This window comes from Bos indicus x Bos taurus, unplaced genomic scaffold, assembly GCF_003369695.1.
Source record: "Bos indicus x Bos taurus breed Angus x Brahman F1 hybrid unplaced genomic scaffold, Bos_hybrid_MaternalHap_v2.0 SuperScaffold_100135, whole genome shotgun sequence".
Lineage (NCBI taxonomy): Eukaryota > Metazoa > Chordata > Mammalia > Artiodactyla > Bovidae > Bos > Bos indicus x Bos taurus.
Genome location: NW_020867067.1, coordinates 859,242 through 879,344, shown reverse-complemented (window position 1 = coordinate 879,344; position 20,103 = coordinate 859,242). Strand labels below are relative to the sequence as shown.

Sequence of the window (20,103 nt, the reverse complement as noted above, 5' to 3'; positions counted from 1 at the left end):
CTGGAGTGCTGCAGTCCGTGGGGTTGCAGAGTCAGGAATGACTGAGTGACTGAACAACAAATCTCCTCAAACACTAGTCCTTCAAGAGTCCCTTCTTCATTTTGGGGCCCAGAGGTAGAGGAGAGTCAAAGGAAAGGGAGAAATATTGGGGACCAGCCTCCCCTTGTTGGGCCACGTCATTTGTCTAAACCTCATGAAGACAGCTAAAGGGAGAGAAATAGACTGCTTGTTGGAAACTTAGAGTTGATAACTGCAAAAATTAAGAATTTTTTTTTTTTTATCTGAAGTAAAATAATTATTAGTCCACTGACAAGGAACTTTTACCATTGCTTAGATACTTGGGTAGTCTTTGATCCTAAATTTCAGAGTTTTAAGGGAGACTTTAAATTTGGGTCTCAGTATTTTTCAGTTCAATACAACAATCATTTTGAAATGTCCTGTGACCAGTGATTTTAAGTGCTTTGGGGGAATGTTGGCCACTTAATTAACTTTGTGCAAATGAAACTCCCTTTATAATGTCTTTTGAAATTTAGATTTTGTTTAGGGATATGTCTTTTTTGGTGACATGCCCTGTGTCTTCTGCATCCATTTTTCTCTCATCAGACTTTAAGATAATAAGGAAAGAAGGTACAGGAGGCTCTCTGAGTGTCATTTTTCTTCATGGCTGGAGAAAAGAAATGCTTGTCTTCTGCATCTTTCTTCTCAGGCTTTTGTGAAAGGAGGAGGCAAGTCCGCCCCAAGGCCAGGCAGGATTTGAATGTGGGGATTCTGAGCAGTTCCGGGCACTGTGGAAGCGTCAGGTCTCCTCTTGTACCCACACGTGTGCCTCCCCTTGTCCTGCCTCCTTCACTGAAAGGAGCCAGTTGGGCTCCTCTCTGTTGCTCATATTCTGTGGCCTGGCTTACTAGAGCCTTCCAGTAGAAAATGTAAATGGTCTACATGAGCTTTTGTACAAGATTCTCTCTTGAAACCCAGAAAGGCATATATTTCCAGATTAATTTATGTGTGGCTCCTCTTGATGCAAATGAATGGGAAGAACTATTTCAATGAAAATAATTTTATCCTGGCTCATGTCACAATGGGTTTCAGGTCATCCTGACATTGCAGTTAGTAATGAGGTTCTGTGAGGCAGGTCATCCTGACGCACAGGTGAGAGAACGTGGGGATCACCTGGTGCAGAATCAGAGGAGATCTCTCCAAGGACAGAGGAGCCGCAGGCCCCAGGAGCTGACGTTCTCTTTGCATGTGTAGGGATGTTCCATTCATGCATGTGGAGAGAGTCCCCAATCCCAGAAGGCTGTTTGACTAGCATAGAAAATAGCCTACTTTATTGTTCAGTGCAAATGTGAAAAAATTTAACACTTTTGCCTTGAGGCACAAAATTCAGCTTGTGCTGAATCGTTGTCTTGGTATTTCCCAGTATCATGCCAGGATTGACAGTTAATTAACATAAATCTTGATGTAAAGTTTCTCATGTAATTATATCCTCAGTTTGTGTATGTCTTTAAGCAGACATTTATTACCAGAATGGCAATTTAAAAAATAAAATAAAAATTTCCTTTCTCTTCTTCAGTTATTTTTTTCCTTAGGATGAAAATACTTCTTCAACACTTTCTTCTCTTAGTGTTTAATAATCCAGAGGATAATGTGTAGCACACTTCATACAATGGAAAATTACTTTAGAGATACTGTTTTGTGAACATACATTTGCAACTTTATTGTTAATAATTGCAGAGAATTTTGATAATTTATATTTTCATTCTTTTCTATAAACGTTGGTTTAAAATGAAAAGAGATTATGGTAATAACATTTACTATTTTGTGGTATTTAGGAACCTGTTTTATTCACTGGAACAGTGAGGAAAAATCTGGATCCCTTTAATGAGTATTTGGGAGAAGAACTGTGGAATGTCTTGGAAGAGGTAATTTATGTAATGTAATTAACTTGTTAGCATCAGTATCTGTGTGTGTACATTTGTAGCATTGCAGGTAATTAAGGGAAGCTTATCACTTGAGCTAACTTTGTTTACTTTCTAGGAGAACAGTGATGAAATGGGTACACTTAAAATGTGTGTATTGATAATGAAAACCAACACTATAATGCCTCATGTTTTCATTTTAACTTTTTCTATAGAACCCCAAGCAACTAGATACATTATTTTGTCCTTAGCAGAGCACTAAACTAGACATTAAAACTGTGGGATCAAATTCTATTAGTGACCTGCTGCTGCTGCTGCTGCTAAGTCGCTTCAGTCGTGTCTGACTCTGTGCGACCCCATAGACGGCAGCCCAACAGGCTCCCCCGTCCCTGGGATTCTCCAGGCAAGAACACTGGAGTGGGTTGCCATTTCCTTCTCCAATGCATGAAAGTGAAAAGCGAAAGTGAAGTCGCTCAGTCGTGTCCAACTCTTCGTGACCCCATGGACTGCAGCCTACCAGGCTCCTCTGTCCATGGGATTTTCTAGGCAAGAGTACTGGAGTGGGGTGCCTTCTCTGATTAGTGACCTAGTAAATTAATTATCCTAATTACCTGCCAGTGTTCATTTTTTTCCTCTAGCCTTAGGGGATATCTAAGTGGAAACGATAGTTTTTCATTATTAACTGAAAGATAAACAAGATCATACCAATAAAATACTATGAAGTTTCATAAGAAAGTGTTTATAAAGGCAAATTATATAGTGGAATGTGATGACGATTACTTATTGACGATTATATCATTTTAATGCTGCAGCATGAATGCAAGTAACAGAATCCTGGAGTTTTGGCTTAGTTTTTATATGGATAGGCTAATTTCTAGGGTATTTTCTGTTATTTGTATCATGTTTCTCCTTGCTCTACTTCATTGAATTTTCTTACCCTTGCATGAAAAAATTTTGACTATTGAGTTGCTGTTGGCTTGTATATTTTAATACTAGATATTTTGTGTATTAGCCCTAGTTTTGCAAATTGATTCTACTGATAGCAGAAACTCTAGACTTCTAAATCATAGACAGACTTCTAATTTCTCATAGGACCTAGCTCAGTCTTTTGCTTTTAAAAAGTAGCACTTAATAAATAGGTACTAGATGTTTGGTTGATGTCTACATTTCAGAGAAGTATGGCTTATTTCTTTAAAAAATTTTGTGTTACACAAATCCAGCATTGATAGTATCTGTGTTAGGACACAAGTAGGTCTCATCACATAGGAAACTAAGATACAGAAATATGGGCATCAGCAGCCTGTGTATCAGGAACCTGTGGTTCAGTCCCTGCTATGGGACAGCTCACATGTCCATTTCCTGAAGCCTTTTATTAGGTAAACGGGCTCCCCCTTTACTTCCTTTACTGCTGGTCCTGCTCTAGTAAAAGCTTTTCCCCATCAGTTGACTGCATTTCCCTGTCTCCTTCCAGCCTGCACCAACCTTTCTTTTTGAGAAGTAAGAAGGTTCCATGAAATATGGGAACCATCTGACATCTGTATTAACCTCCTGTGAGAGGCATTGGCACCTACTAGATACACTACACAGTGGGTTACTTTAAAAATGGTAATGATGATAGAAATAGGGTACCTTATAAGCTCAGTTTATTATTCTTCAGTTTTGCTATATTCTCTTATTTCCCAAACTCAAAAATGATCTGAAGTATTCTATATTGAGATGTATAGTTTTCAATAGTATTATTAGCTCCATTTTTCTTAAATTAAAAATTTTTATGTGCTTTCCACAGTTTACAATATGATGTTGTGATATTCTGGAGCCAGTTAATTGTTATAAGAATATAATCCTTTTACACATAATAATTGTGTTATATGTAAGCTGTCTATATGGATTTACTTTCTAATTTATAGGAACAGATATGTCACAAGATTAGATTCACTTCTGCCTTTACACAGTGAACAAATATCTCTGAGAATTTCTTAGATAGGCATAGTTTCAGATTTTGGGTCTATCACAGTCATCAAGAGATACAATCTCGATCCTTTTCAAGGACATTCTCTTGTGTAATCTAACACAATTATCTCAAAAAAAAAATAAAATAATATTATACTATAATGTGTTCAGATTCTCCAGTTGTAACTTTTAATTATTATTGTCTACTGTCTCTGTTGTCCTTTTCTTCCATCCTAATACTTTATACCTTGATTTTATGATTACACTACAGAGGGCTTTGATATTCATATTATTCTCATAACCATCCCTGATTCATAAATAGAGAGTCTCAGAAAACAGTATTTTATGAAAAACATTTCCCCTTACAACTCTTATTCATCATGAAGCAGATATGGACAACCTGAAGGAGAAGGGGAAAAAAAAGATTAGTTGTATGATGTCATCCAACTCAGGAGTAAATATGAGATTATTTCTTCAAACTCAGGATGTCAGTCTTAACAAAGACCAATCACTTGTACCATAGACCAAATCTTACCCTTTAGAGTTTGTACACCTTTTATGCTGACACTAAATACCAATACCATATTTAATCCTAACTCAGAATTCTGCTTTCTAGGGACTGGACTCCATCAGGAGCACAGTTCAGGATCACATTCATGGAAGTGCTCCAGCATTTAGGATATCACAAAAATGCTACTCATTCACCCTCGGTGTGTTGTTGTCTGACATTGTAGTATGTCAAATAACTTTTTGGCCATCAATCTATTGGTTTCTTAATTTGAAGTGTATTTCTTCTTTGTTCTTTAACTTCAAATACAGCCTGAGTTTGCTTCTTGCTCCATTGTATTTCTCCAGAATTCATTGAACTGACCCCTACTACTAAGTGTATTTTCAGATTATATTTGGTGGTTAAAGCTTTGTGTTTTTAATCTTATGAATAAAATTTTTTGAAGATAGATTAATATAAACATCACCTATATCCATATTGTGGGGGAGATAAGATGTAATATTGTATCTTGTTTCTTGTGAGTTTTCATTCACTGAAAGACATTTATGATATTGAAAAAAAATGCACTTGACTGGTCCACCATTTATCGGATTAAACATGGGAAAGGTTCCAGGATTACTAAAGTATTAGATGGAGTTTTCCATTGTTTAAATTTGTATTATTTTAAACATTACAAAATTTTAAAGATTTTGTAAAATTAATAAAAATATATCTTTAGAGAAAAAAACTTTCTGTAGTTTTTTTAAGTTTCCTTTTAGTGTACCAACGCCTATGCAAAATGTACTTTGGTAAAGTTGATTCAACCATAAAGATCCTTTTAGATTTTCTGTTTAAGCCACATTGGGAGAAATAGCTTCAATTTTTGAGAGACTTTCTGAACTAAGTCCTAGGTGGGGGTTGTTGGTGGATAGCCTGTGGCAGGGATCGGGGACTTTGAAATCTTTCTGTCCTGACTTGACTCTACCCACCATCTTTCTCAGTGAACACTAATTGGAAACAGCTCTTCCCATCACCTGGCTGTACATACAAGATACACAAGAAGTTGGGAGGACTTCAAAGCTCTAATGTCTAAGAGATTTGTCTACTTCAGCAGCAGTTTATTTAGGAAAATGTTCTTTCTGTATCCACAGGTACAACTTAAAGAAACCATCCAAGGTCTTCCTGGTAAAATGGATACTGAATTAGCAGAATCAGGATTGAACTTGAGTGTTGGACAGAGACAACTAGTATGCCTTGCCAGGGCTATTCTCAGGAAAAATAAGATATTGATTCTTGACAAAGCCACATCCAATGTGGATCCAAGGTATGGAGCTGAGGTCCATGAAACCTGGAATCCAAATTGTAAATGTGGTAAATGGAAAACATTTAGTGATGCTGAGAAATGTTTCTATGCTCTCTTTGGCCCACAGATATCTCTTAATAATATTAATCCAAACAAAGGAAAACAAGGGAAGAAGTTATATGCTGTTAATGTTGTTATGCATTTTCAAGGGAAGACTGTTTTCCATCATTTTATGAAAAATAGTAAATTTATTTTTTTGTATTATTCTTCCTCATCCTTCTCCCTCCATATTTTTATTTTATTTTATTTTTAAACTTTACAAATTGTATTAGTTTTGCCAAATATCAAAACGAATCCACCACAGGTATACATGTATTCCCCATCCTGAACCCTCCTCCCTCCCCAAATAGACTTTTTATACTTAGTTTTTTAGGAACAAGATTATATGTTAAAGTACTGATTTTTAATTTTTAACTTTTTAGTCTGCTTTTCCTGCCTTCACTGAAGTATATCAATTTCTCTGATTCCAGAACAGATGAGTTAATACAAAAAAAAATCCATGAGAAATTTTCTGAGTGCACTGTGCTAACCATCACACACAGGTTGAGCACCGTTATTGACTGTGAATGGATATCGGTAAGACCCTTACCATATCGGTTCTTTCCATTTATATTCAACTTTTCAACTGATCCTTCCTTGTAAAACTTGATAGAAACCTCCAGTAATTTAATTTTCTCCTCTCGTTCTTGAAAATAACTCAAGTATTTAACTTTACTTTCAAAATGTGCTATTAGATAATATATCCAATAACCTTATATTTTCGTATAATATTCTTATATTTGAATTGTCATTTTTTAAGATGTCCAGCCTTGAAAATATTCCAAACCCAAGTTATAGCTCCATATTTCAAGAGGGTGGATCACAGTCATTTTCACTGTGTCACAGTTCTTTCAGCATTGTTTGATTTCCTTAATGAAAAAATTAACCTCTTATTTAGATTGCCAGGATATTGTTGACTAAGTTTGCAGAATTTTTCAGCTCTTGCTGTCAGAAGGGAGTCCGTGAGAAGAAAGGGCCTCATGAGAAAAACAGTATTTCAGCTGAAAGGATTTAATATAGGAAATTTCCTACGTAAGAATTAGAGGCTAGAAAAAGGAAAGGAAGCACTAGGGTAATTATTTTAGGAAGCAGCTATCATGTCCTAGAACAGATTTCCAGACCTAAGAACTCAGAAGAGAGGCCCTACAGCTGGTGCTCAAGCCTCCAAGGAGAGGTCACTGCCTAGTTGCTGGTTGTATGTGCTGAGGAAGCAGGATGTGGCTATTTCTCCATGTGCTAATAGAAGCTCGGAGCTGGAGTCAGGTCCCACTGCTGAGGTGACACTGCAGGAACAGCCAAGTCAGATAGATTAGCTCTGTCCCACTGTCAGTCTCCCTCTAGTGCCCGCTTACTGGCAAAACCTAAAAAAAGGCCAGCTTGCCAAAGAGCCTCTGAAATGTGACTTGCAGAGACCCAACCTGTGCATCACAGGTGAGAGTTTAGAAAGGAAGCAAATCAAGGCTGAAAGACTGTAGATAAACAACCAACAAAAAACAACCAACAAGTCTCTTACACAGTAGATCCAGGCACTACACATGCAGTAGGCTCCAAGCTTTGGTCTCTGGACATCTGTCTAGTATTTTCCCTCCAGATTAGATTGGCTCTTTCCTCCCAGTAATTTATTATTTCCTTCCTTATCTTCTTTTCCTTCCTCCCTCTATTCCTCATCTCTTTTCATCTTCTTTCTTTGTTGTTTCCCTCTGTTTCTTGACGAGTTTCAGTAAATGTTAGAATGTGGCTTTATAAAATAATATAGAAAACACGGTTTGTCACTCAGTCATGTTTAACTTTTTGCAACCCCATGGACTGTAGGCCTCTCTGTCCATGGGATTCTCCAAGGAAGAATCCTGGAGTGGGTAGCCATTCCCTTCTCCAGGGAATCTTCCCAATTCAGAGATTGAAACCGGGTCTCCTGCATTGCAGACAGATTCTTTACTGTCTGAGCTACAAGGGAAGTCAGTCCCAAATGAATGCAAAATATATTTAGGTATTTTGATGGTCCATACAAAATTAATAATAATCAATAATTAATAGTAACATCCAAACTTCCTTACATCTTATGATAAATTAACTGTCTCTTTTGACTTCTTGGAGAGTTTCTGGAATATCACACCGCGCCTCCCACTTCACATGCATTGTCAGATGGATCATCAATGGGGGCATTGAGTAGGTATCAGGCTGTCAGCATTGAAGCAGTGCCTGTAGCCTCACTTGCCAAGCTGGACATACAGAGAAGTGAGCTCCAGGGAGTCTGACAATAGGAATGGGGCATTCCCAACCAAAGGGATGCTCTAGGCTCCAATAGGGTAGCCAATTGTCTGGACTAGAGCAGCTCAGTAGGAAGCTGACTCCAACTGCAAACTTTGATGAGGGACTGGGTTAAATCCTAAGGACTTCCCTGTAGCTCAAATGGTAAAGAACCTGCCCGCAATGCAGGAGACCAGCATTTGATCCCTGGGTTGGGAAGTTCCTCTGGAGAAGGGAATGGCAATCCACTCCAGTATTCTTAACTGGAGAATCCCATAGACAGAGAAGCCTGGTGGGCCCCAGTCTGTGGGGTTGCAAAGAGTCGAACATGACTGAGCAACTAACACACACACACAGGACAGTAGCTCAAATTCCAGAAATGTTTTTTAGCACCTGGTATTCTTAGACCCTCATTTTGTGTTCTTGAATGCTAATTGGAAAAGTAGCCTCTCATTTCTACTTTTTCCTTGTTGCTTTGTTGTTCTTGTCTCTTAACACTGTATATTTTGAAGACTGTCTCCCAAAGCATCCTTCTTCTATAATAAATAAATGATGCTGTAAAATTTACCTGTTTCAAGCTCTTTGTCAGGCCTTAGAGGTAGCAGCAGAAAGATAGCTTGATCTATCTCAGTTAGGGGTCGGTTCAAATAAATTCTTTGTTCCTAAATGTACCCTGAGGCTTTATTTTTGGTTTTTGGTATTCCAGCATTAATAGTAGCAGATTATTTTTATTATCTAATTCTTAGAAATAATGTCACTTTGAAATGTGTGATTGGTTAGGGAAACAGTGAGGAAAGACAGAATTTGGAAAGCCTCTCTGCTGGTCAGTCCTCAGTCTTATCTCTCAGCACCTGATTCACAGATGCAAACGTCTATATCCCCTGAACCAATTAGCTTTGTTTCTGTTTTCAAAGTGTTTTCAATGTATTTAATGCTTTACTTACTCATGTGTGTTACTTGCTCAGATCAGATCAGTCGCTCAGTCGTGTCTGACTCTTTGTGACCCCATGAATTGCAGCACACCAGGCCTCCCTGTCCATCACCAACTCCCGGAGTTCACTGAGACTCACGTCCATCGAGTCAGCGATGTCATCCAGCCATCTCATCCTCTGTCGTCCCCTTCTCCTCCTGCCCCCAATCCCTTCCAGCATCAGAGTCTTTTCCAACCAGTCAACTCTTCACATGAGGTGGCCAAAGTACCGGAGTCTCAGCTTTAGCATCATTCCTTCCAAAGAAATCCCAGGGCTGATCTCCTTCGGAATGGACTGGTTGGATCTCCTTGCAGTCCAAGGGACTCTCAAGAGTCTTCTCCAACACCACAGTTCAAAAGCATCAATTCTTCGGCGCTCAGCCTTTTTCACAATCCAACTCTCACATTCATACATGACCACAGGAAAAACCATAGCCTTGACTAGACGAACCTTTGTTGGCAAAGTAATGTCTCTGCTTTTGAATATGGTATCTAGGTTGGTCATAACTTTCCTTCCAAGGAGTAAGTGTTTTTTAATTTAATGGCTGCAGTCACCATCTGTAGTGATTGTGGAGCCCAGAAAAATAAAGTCTGACACTGTTTCCACTGTTTCTCCATTTCCCATGAAGTGGTGGGACCGGATGCCATGATCTTTGTTTTCTGAATGTTGAGCTTTAAGCCAACTTTTTCACTCTCCACTTTCACTTTCATCAAGAGGCTTTTGAGTTCCTCTTCACTTTCTGCCGTAAGGGTGGTGTCATCTGCATATCTGAGGTTATTGATATTTCTCCCGGCAATCTTGATTCCAGTTTGTGTTTCTTCCAGTCCAGCGTTTCTCATGATGTACTCTGCATATAAGTTAAGTAAACAGCGTGACAATATACAGCCTTGATGTACTCCTTTTCCTATTTGGAACCAGTCTGTTGTTCCATGTCCAGTTCTAACTGTTGCTTCCTGACCTGCATACAAATTTCTCAAGAAGCAGATCAGGTGGTCTGGTATTCCCATCTCTTTCAGAATTTTCCACAGTTTATTGTTATCCACACAGTCAAAGGCTTTGGCATAGTCAAGAAAGCAGAAATAGATGTTTTTCTGGAACTCTCTTGCTTTTTCTATTATCCAGCGGATGTTGGCAATTTGATCTCTGGTTCCTCTGCCTTTTCTAAAGCCAGCTTGAACATCAGGAAGTTCACGGTTTACATATTGCTGAAGCCTGGCTTGGAGAATTTTGAGCATTACTTTACAGTTGTATCCAACTCTTTGTGACCCTATGAACTGTCACTCACCAGGCCCCTCTGTCCATGGGATTTTCCAGGCAAGAATACTAGAATGGGTTGCCATTCCCTTCTCCACAGGATCTTCACAACCCAGAGACTTAACCCGGGTCTCCCACGTTGCAGGCAGATTCTTTACCATCTGAGCCACCAGGGAAGCCTATCTCCTGGTAAATTTCTGTAACCTCAAATTTTTCTCAATTGGTCAGTGTCTTTGAACAAATCTTTAATGTGGTTTAACAAAGCAATTTACCGCCTGGTCCCTCCTCACCTTTCTAGTTTTTTTCCCCACTCTTTTCCCTCCTTCCTTCACAGCCAAAACCACAATGATGGTCTTCAGTTGTCCAAATGCAGTTTTCCCTCTCTCTTGTAGTTTTGCCTTCTCTTGGCTGAGACTGAGGTGCCTGCAGTGGAAGTGGTGAGATGGTTGGGTTTGGGGGAGATGAGGAAGTGGGGCCAAGTGATGGATTAAACGTGAGATCTGAGGGGGAAGACAGGATTCAATGCTGGTGTCTGGGTGTGGAGACTGAGCATCTGGGTGAATGGGGAAGATGGAAGGAGAAGGGAAATGGAAGGGTTTTCTTTGAAGTCTGTCACCTTTGCAATGACTGGACTTGTTTTGTGTGATAACCTTGTCCTTCACTGTGGAGGGACCCTTCCCACTCCTGTCTTGGGAGTCCTTCAGTTTAGGGCTCCCTGATTGAGGTCATCAGTAATGTCAGAGGGAGGTCCCACCAGGAGATGTAAACTCAGCCACTTGTTTACATCTTGGTTCAAGCTGGTTGTGGTTGCTGACTGCTCTTGTAGGAATAGCAGGATTAGACCTTAGGACTAAGAGACATGCATCCCCCAGCTTCAGAGTTGGGGATTGTCCTCTGTGCTCCATCCATCCCAGGTGTAAACCTTATATTTTGTTCTAGAGCTTCTGATTACCAGTTGGTTTTCAATTCAGCAAATCATCACAAATAACAAATAATGTTTTTTCAAACCTTTGATTTTTGAATCAGTTTCTTTATTGCTTGCTTTAGAAATACAGGCGTACCTTGTTTTATGGAAGTTCCCAGATAGTGCTTTTTTTTTTTTTTTCTATTTTAAATTTTATTCAAAATTTTTATTTAAAATAGATTTAACATAATAGATTTATTATGTTAAATTAAAAGAAAACAAATTCCATAATATTTTCCATAGTAGCTGTATCAATTTACATTCTGACCAATAATACATAAGGATTTCTTTTTCTACACATCCTTGCCAACATTTGCTACTTGTTGTCTTTTTGATAACAGCCATCCTACCAGATGTGAAGTAATATCTTTCTGTAGTTTTGATTTGCATTTCATTAATGGTAGTGAGGTTGAGCATCTGGTCATATACCTGTTGGCTACCTGTTTGCCTACTTTGGAAAAATGTCTATTCAGATTCTCTGCCCATTTTTAAATCAGTTTGGGTTTTTTTTTTTTTTTTTATGTTGAGGTATATGAGTTTTTAAAATATATTTTGGATATTAACCTCTTAGCATATCTATAATTTACAAATATTTAATTCCATTTAAGTAGGTTTCCTTTTCATTTTAGTTTGATAAAGTCCCACTTGTTTATTTTTGCCTTTGCTTTTAGAGTCATATTCAAAAGATCATCATCAAGACCGGTTTAAAGACCTTGCTGTTTAGCTTTCCTTCTAGGAGTTTTATAATGTCAGATGTTACATTTAAGTCTTTAGACTGAAAGTGAAAGTCACTCAGTCATATCTGACTCTTTGAGACCCCATGGACTGTAACCTGCCAGGCTCCCCTATCCATGGAACCCTCCAGACCAGAATACTGAAGTGGGTAGCTGTTCTTCTCCAGGGGATCTTCCCAACCCAGGGATTGAACCCAAGTCTCTCATATTGCAGGCAAATTCTTTACTGTCTGAGGCACCAGGAAAGCCCAAGAATAGCCTAGATAGTGCTTTTTTTTTTTTTTTTTTTTTTACAAATTAACAGTTTGTCAAGCAAGTTGAGAAAGTCTACAGGTACCATTTTTCCAACAGTATTTGCTCACTCCATGTCTGTCATCTTTTGGTAATTCTCACAATATGTCAAAGGTTTTCACTGTCATTACATTTGTTATGGTGATCTGTGATCGGTGATCTTCAGTGTTACTTGCTGAAGTCTCCAATGATGGTTAGTATTTTTTAGCAATTAATTTTTATTATTATTATTTTTCTTAATTTATTTTTTTAATGAAGGATAATTGCTTTACAGAATGTTGTTGTTATCTGTCAAACATCAACAGAATCACCCATAGGTACACCCATGAGCAATAAATTATATTTTAAATTAAGGTCTGTACATTGCTTTCTCAGGCATAATGCTACTGCACACTTGCTAGGCTACAGTGTAGTCTGAACATTTATACACCCTTGGAAACCAGAAATTTTGTATAACTGACTTTATTGTGATATTCACTACATTCTGGTGTTCTGGAACTAAACCCCCAAAATCTCTAAGGAATCCCTGTACCTCTTTCCTTTCTGGAAAGCAGGTGACTGTTCTGAAAGCTTTAATGTGGACATAAGACAAGTCAACCTGCTGCAAAACCTGATGCTCCAGAGGACAGGCAGCCAGCCTGAGGGAGGGGCTGGGGAGGTGACAGATGTTGATGAAGGGCATAACCCACAGGATTGTCACCGTGAACTCCTGTGGTTATAGGTGCTGAAGGTGTTGTTATTTAGTTGCTAAGTTGTGTCTGACTTTTGTGCCACCCCATGGACTTATAGCCTGCCAGGCTTGTCTGACCATGAGGATTTTCCAGGCAAGAATACTGGAGTGGGTTACCATTTCTTGTAACAAATACATTTTGTTGCACTGGTGAATATATATGCACAAAGACAGATGGGTATGTTTTTTTGTTGTTGTTAAGTTGCTCAGTCATGTCCAACTCCTGGCGACCCCATGTACTACAGCACGCCAGGCTTCCCTGTTCTTCACCATCTCCTAGAGTTTGCTCAAACTCATGTCCATCGAGTCAGTGATGCCATCCAACCATCTCATCCTTTATCGTCCCCTTCTCCTCCTGCCTTCAATTTTCCCCAGCATCAGAGTCTTTTCTAATGACTCATCTCTTCACATCAGGTGGCCAAAGTATTGGGGCTTCAGCTACAGCATCAGTCCTTCCAATGAATATTCAGGGTTGATTTCCTTTAGGATTGACTGTTTTGATCTCCTTACAGCCCAAGGGACTCTCAAGAATATTCTCCAACACTACAGTTTGAAAGAATCAGTTCTTCAGCACTCAGCCTTCTTTATGGTCCAATTCTCACATTCATTCATGACTACTGGAAAACAAAAGCTTTGACTAGATGGATCTTTGTTGACAAATTAACGTCTCTGCTTTTCAATACACTATCTAGGTTTGTCAAAGCTTTTCTTCCAAGGAGCAAGCGTCTTTTAAGGCTACAGTCACCCTCTGCAGTGATTTTGGAGCCCAAGAAAATAAAGTCTCTCACTGTTTCTATGTTTCCCCATCTATTTGCCATGAAGTGATAAGACTGGAAGCCATGATCTTAGTTTTTGAATGTTGAATTTTAAGCCACCTAATTCACTCTCCTCTTTGGCCTTCATCAGGAGCCTCTTTAGTTCCTCTTCACTTTCTGCCCTAAGAGTAATGTTATCTGAATATCTGAAGTCATTAATATTCTTCCTGGCAATCTTGATTCCAGCTTGTGCTTCATCCAGCCCAGCATTTCACATGATGTACTTGGCATAGAAGTTAAATAAGCAAGGTGACAATATACAGCCATGCTATACTCCTTTCCCAGTTTTGAACCAGTCTGTTGTTTCATATCCAGTTCTAACTATTGCTTCTTTTCCTGAACACAGGTTTCTCAGGAGGCAGGTAAGGTGATCTGGTATTGCCATCTCTTTAAGAATTTTCCACAGTTTATTGTAATCCACACAGTCAAAAAGCTTTAGTGTAGTCAATGAAGAAGAAGTAGATATTTTTTCTGGAATTCTCTTGCTTTTTCTATGATCCGACAGATGTTGGTAATTTGATCTCTGGTTCCTCTGCCTTTTCTAAATCCAGCTTGTGCATCTGAAAGTTCTTGTTTCACATGCTATTGAAGCCTAACTTGGAGGGTTTTGAGCATTATTTTGCTAGCATGTGACATGAGTGCAATTGTGTGGTAGTTTGAACTTTCTTTGGCATTGCCTTTCTTTGGAATTGGAACGAGAACTGACCTTTTCCAGTCCTGTGGCCACTGCTGAGTTTTCCAAATTTGCTGTCATATTGAGTGCAGCACTTTCACAGCATCATCGTTCAGTATTTGAAATAGCTCAGCTAGAATTCCAACACCTCCACTAGCTTTATTCATAGTGATACTTTTTAAGGTCATTTGACTTCACACTCCAGGATGTCTGGCTCTAGGTGAGCAATCACACCATCATGTTATCTGGGTTGTGAAGATCTTTTTTTCTATAGTTCTTCTGTGTATTTTTGCCACCTCTCCTTAATATCTTCTGCTTCTGTTAGGTCTATACCATTTTTGTCCTTTATTGTGCCCACCCTTGCTATCTCTAATTTTCTTGAAGAGATCCCTAGTCTTTCCCATTCTATTGTTTTCCACTATTTCTTTGCATTGTTCACTTAGGAAGGCTTTATCTCTCTTTGCTATTCTTTGAAACTCTGCATTTAGATGGGTATATATTTCCTTTTCTCCTTTGCCTTTGGCTTCTCTTCTTTTCTCAGCTATCTGAAATGGTTTTGTTTACTGTAAGTAAATTAAGCAAAAGACTTGTTGGGTATCAACTGGCTTAGTTAATAGGTTTGTTTATATGTTGACTCTTCAAAGGGATTTACCAGCTTTGGTTCATTAAGCACCATTAATGTTTCAGAATTCTGTTTTATAAAGATATTCTCTTAATTTTATTAAACATACTGGAGTCATAATAACAACTAATTTAATCATCCTTTATGCTCCAAAACAGTGGAGCAAAATGGATAAATTAGAAATTCTCTGTCTCCTAAGACTCACCACTGTCTCTGCATTAAAAGGTGGGTTCTTCCTATGGTTTTAAGGATTTGCTGGGTGCTTATGACCTGTTTTCTCTTCAGCCGATAGCCCAGTTGTCCCCTCCCATCTCTCACACTCCAGTCTTCATATCACCTGCATTCTCCCTAGAAGCACAAGCAAAGGGGCACCTGAAAATCTGCACTTGCCCAAACAGTGCTGTTGTGTGTGTTCAATGTTTTCACTGTCTGCAGTTATTCTTTGGAAATGAACGATGCAGGACCAAAACCAGGACCAGGAATCTCAAATTCTACCTCTTCTATTTGTAAATGATCTTATCCATATTCTTTACCTCTTTTCCTCAACTCAAGTATCTTCTAAGTATACTTTTTCCCAGATAAATCAAAACCAGAAACTGTTGTAATATACCCACCTGAAAAGCACAAAACAGCTCACACCTAACTAGAGTTTTACTTAAATTCTGTTTTTTACCTTCATGGAATTTTTCTTTCATAAGCCTGCATGGATATAGTTGTAACATTTCAGAAGAGAAACCTCCTTCAAAAACATGCCAAGTGTTTTCATTCAAGTTTTTAGAGAAAAGATAACTAATGTGAACATAGAGAGCACAATAAGGGAAAAGAAATACTTTATGAAGGTGGTGCTTACATGCAAAAGCAGAAGATTTGGGAGAGCAATTATGGAGGTGACTATGACCCGGACTTCATCATTCCATGGGCAAGAAGAATGACTTATTTCAAGACCTAAGAAAAAGTTTTGAGTTAATGCCTGCCACACAGTCCAGCCTCTGAGAAAATTACAAGAACCCATTTAATTAAGGACCCAACTTCCAAGGTTGGACAACTGTCCCTGTGTCACCTGGCACTCAAAAATAGAGGTCTAATACTCAGATCTTCCCCTCCCCAGTCTATTTGTCCCTAATGGGATCTCCCTTTATTGTTTGTCACCATATTGAAAACTGTATCTGGCATCTCTTTCTTACTAGGCTTTTCTTCCAGCCTCTCCTGTCCCCACCTTTCCCTGCAGCCATTCCATTATCAGTGATAGCATCCTGCCAATGAAAACTAATCGGATTATCTTGCAGTGGCTCCATTTAATCTTTATGTGTAGGACAGCTACCTGGAATATCTGTGGCTGCATGGTCCTCCTGAGCCTCTCAACTCCCCCTCCTTTCTATCTCTCTTCTTCTTTATCTTTTCCAGTATTTGACATAAATTAGTTTGAAGCCTCCATCCTCAGCCCTGGTTTGTCCCTCCCTCATTTCCCCTCTCACTCTCCCTCTTGTCCATAGCCATCCACCTGAAGCATGTGGTCCTCTAGGTCTACATCCTTCATCCTGTCATCCCTGTATCCCCTGCCTTATCTGTTCCCATGCCAGCTGGACTCATCCTCCCCTTGATCTCACCCTGTAGTCTTGATAGATCACACCATTGGCTGCTCACCCAGTCACACCCTGAATTTAGTTTCATTTGTATTGAACTTTCAACTGGCATGTACTGTGTGCCTGATACTTATCATGTACAATGCCAGGGCCCTGGGATGCATCAGTGAACAAGGAAAACTGTATAACCCTGCCCTTAAGGAGCTGCCAGGCTCACTCCAGTCCACTTGGCCCATCATAGTCACTGTGTCTGGAATGACCACTGTCCACCCATCCACCTTTGTTTCTTCCTGTTCATGCCTGTCCTTTCTTCAAGGCCTAGTTCATTGCCCTCTGTCCTCCTTGAAGCTCATCCTTAGAACCTCTGGTCAGAAGTCATCTCTTCTGTTACTAAACCCTTCTTGTGCTTTTTTTCCTGCATGATAAACACTTGAGGTTTTCTTCTCTCTTTTCTCAGTACAGGCTCCATAGGAGCAGGGTCTGTGGCTTATGTGTTTTCATCTTCCACAGAATCTAGGAAAATGCCATCAGGGCACTTAAATGTGCAATAAATGTTTGCAGAATCAATTCAGAAATTAATGAAAATTTATTTAAGTGTTCCTCAAATGTGTTGTGGCCATGTGTTACTCCTGTTTATAAACATGAAATATAGTTGATTGACAGTATTTTGTTAGTTTCAGATATATAGCAAAATGATTCACGTAAATATTTTTTTTAGAATATTTTCCATTATAGGTAATTATAAGATATTGGATATATTTCCCTGTATTATACATTAAGTCTATTTTGATTATCTGTTCCATTTATGGTAGTTTGTATCTATTGGCCCTATAGCTCCAATTTATATGCCCCCTCTTTTCCTCTTTGGTAAACGTGAGTTTATTTTCTGTGTCTGTGAGTCTATTTTGTATGTAGATTCATTTGTATTATTGATTAGGTTCTACATATAAATGATATCATATTTGTCTTTCTCTGTCTGATTTACTTCACTTAGTATGATATTCTCTAGGTCCACCTGTGTTAGTGAAGATGGCAATATTTCATCGTTTATTATGGTCTGAGAAATATTCCATAGTGCATATATGTGCGTGCGTGTGTGTGTGTGTGTGTGTGTGTGTGATTTTCTTAAACCAGTCATCTGTTGATTAACAATTAGGTTGTTTCCATATTTTGGCTATTTTAAGTGCTGCTGCTGTGAATGTTGGGGTGTGTGTATTTTTGAATTAGCGTTTTTGTCTTTTCTAGATACATGCCCAGTAGTGAGATTGTTACATCATATGGTAGCTCTATTTTCAGTTGTTTCAGAAATCTCCATACTGTTTTCCAGTTATATTCCCACCAATAGTGCACCAAGTTATTTTCCCACCAATAGTGTCAAAGGTGTATCTTTTTCTTCTCACCCTCTATAGCATTGGTTATCTGTAGATTTGATAATGATGGCCGTTCTGATCCATGGGATGTGGTACCTCATTATGATTTTGATTAACATTTCTCTGATAATTAGTGATGTGGAACATCTTTTCATGTGCTCGTTGGTCTTCTGTATGCCTTCTTTGGAGAAATGTCTATTTAAGTCTTCTGTCCACTTTTTGATTGGGTTATTGGTTTATTGATATTGAGTTATATGAGATGTTTGTATATTTTAGATAATAACCCCCTGTCAGTCACATCATTTGTAAATATTTTATCTCATTCCTTAGGTATTGTCTCTTCATTTGGTTAGTGTTGTTTGCTGTTAAAAGATTATAGGTTTGATTAGGTCCCAATTGTAGGTTTGATTAGGTCCCAATTGATTGTTTACTTTTGCTTTTTTTCTTTTGCTTTGGGAGACTAAGAAGCTATTGCCATGATTCATGTCAAAGAGTGTTTTGTGTTTTCCTCTAATTTTATTGTATCCAGTTTTATATGAGGCCTTACACCATTTTGAGTTTATATTTGTATGTGGTTTATTTTCTGTGGTTGTACATATACAAAAAAATTAGTGTGTTCTAATTTCATTTATTTCCATGTAGGTGTCCAGTTCAGTTCAGTTCAGTCACTCAGTCGTATCTGACTCTTTGCAACACCATGGACTGCAGCATGCCAGGCTTCCCTGCCCATCACCAACTCCTGGAGGTTACATAAACTCATGTCCATCAAATCAGTGATGCCATCCAACCATCGCATCCACTGTTGTCCCCTTCTCCTCCTGCCTTCAATCTTTCCCAACATCAGAGTCTTTTCCAATGAATCAGTTCTTCACATCAGGTGGCTGAAGTATTGGAATTTCAGCTTCAGCATCAGTCCTTCCGATGAATATTCAGGACTGATTTCCTTTATGATGGACTCGTTGGAGCTCCTTGAAGTACAAAGGACGCTCAGGAGTTTTCTCCAACACCACAAGAATTGGTGCTCAGTTTTCTTTATGGTCCAACTCTCATATCCATATATGACTCCTGGAAAAACCATAGCTTTGACTAGATAGACCTTTGTCACCAAAGTAATACTTCTGCTTTTTAATATGCTGTCTAGGTTGGTCATAACTTTTCTTCAAAGGAGCAAGTGTCTTTTAATTTCATGGCTGTAGTCACCATATTCCGTGATTTTGGAGCCCCCCAAAATAAACTCTGTCACTGTTTCCACTGTTTCCCCATCTATTTGTCATGAAGTGATGGGACCAGAGGTCATGATCTTAGTTTTCTGAATGTTGAGTTTTAAGACAACTTTTTCACTCTCATCAAGAGGCTCTTTAGTTCTTCTTTGATTTCTGCCATAAAGGTGGTATCATCTGCATATCTGAGGTTATTGATATTTCTCCCAGAAATCTTGATTCCAGCTTGGGCTTCATCCAGCCCGATGTTTCTCATGGTGTACTCTGCATATAAGTTAAATAAGCAAAGTGATAATATACAGCCTTGACATATTCCTTTCCCAATTTGGAACCAGTTTGTTGTTCTATGACTGGTTCTAACTGTTGCTTCCTGACTTGCATACAGGTTTCTGAGGAGGCAGGTCAGGTGGTCTGGTAGTCCCATCTTTTAAGAATTTTCTGCAATTTGTTGTGATCCACACAATCAAACATTTTGGCGTAGTCAATAAAGCACAAGCAGATGATTTTCTGGAACTCTATTGCTTTTTCAATGATCCAGGCATGTTGGCAATTTGATCTCTGGTTTCTCTGCCTTTTCTAAATCCAGCTTGAACATCTGGAAGTTCATCATTCACGTACTGTTGAAGCTTGGCTTGGAGAGTTTTGAGCATTACTTTGCTAGCATGTGAGATGTGTGCAATTGTATGGTAGTTTGAGCATTCTTTGGCATTGCCTTTCTTTGGGATTGGAATGAAAAATGGCTTTTTCCAGTCCTGCTGAGTTTTCCAAATTTTCTGGTATATTGAGTGAAGCACTATCACAGCATCATCTTTTAGGATTTGAATTAGCTCAACTGAAATTCCATCACCTCCACTAGCTTTGTTCATAGTGA

General features: G+C 38.7%; 1 protein-coding gene across 2 annotated transcripts in view; it reads left to right on the top strand.

Moving 5' to 3' along the window:
- The window catches only part of LOC113888439 (multidrug resistance-associated protein 4-like), a 159,651-nt gene that overhangs the window by 127,107 nt on the left and 12,441 nt on the right, over positions 1 to 20,103 (top strand). Inside the window, exons 26-28 of one of the 2 annotated variants that reach the window (XM_027535568.1) lie at positions 1,833 to 1,922; positions 5,508 to 5,680; positions 6,190 to 6,295. In XM_027535568.1, the coding sequence (XP_027391369.1) occupies positions 1,833 to 1,922; positions 5,508 to 5,680; positions 6,190 to 6,295 (369 nt within the window). Of the gene's footprint in view, positions 1 to 1,832; positions 1,923 to 4,485; positions 5,060 to 5,507; positions 5,681 to 6,189; positions 6,296 to 20,103 lie in introns of those variants that run through there. The other variant, XM_027535569.1, reaches the window with a different exon arrangement.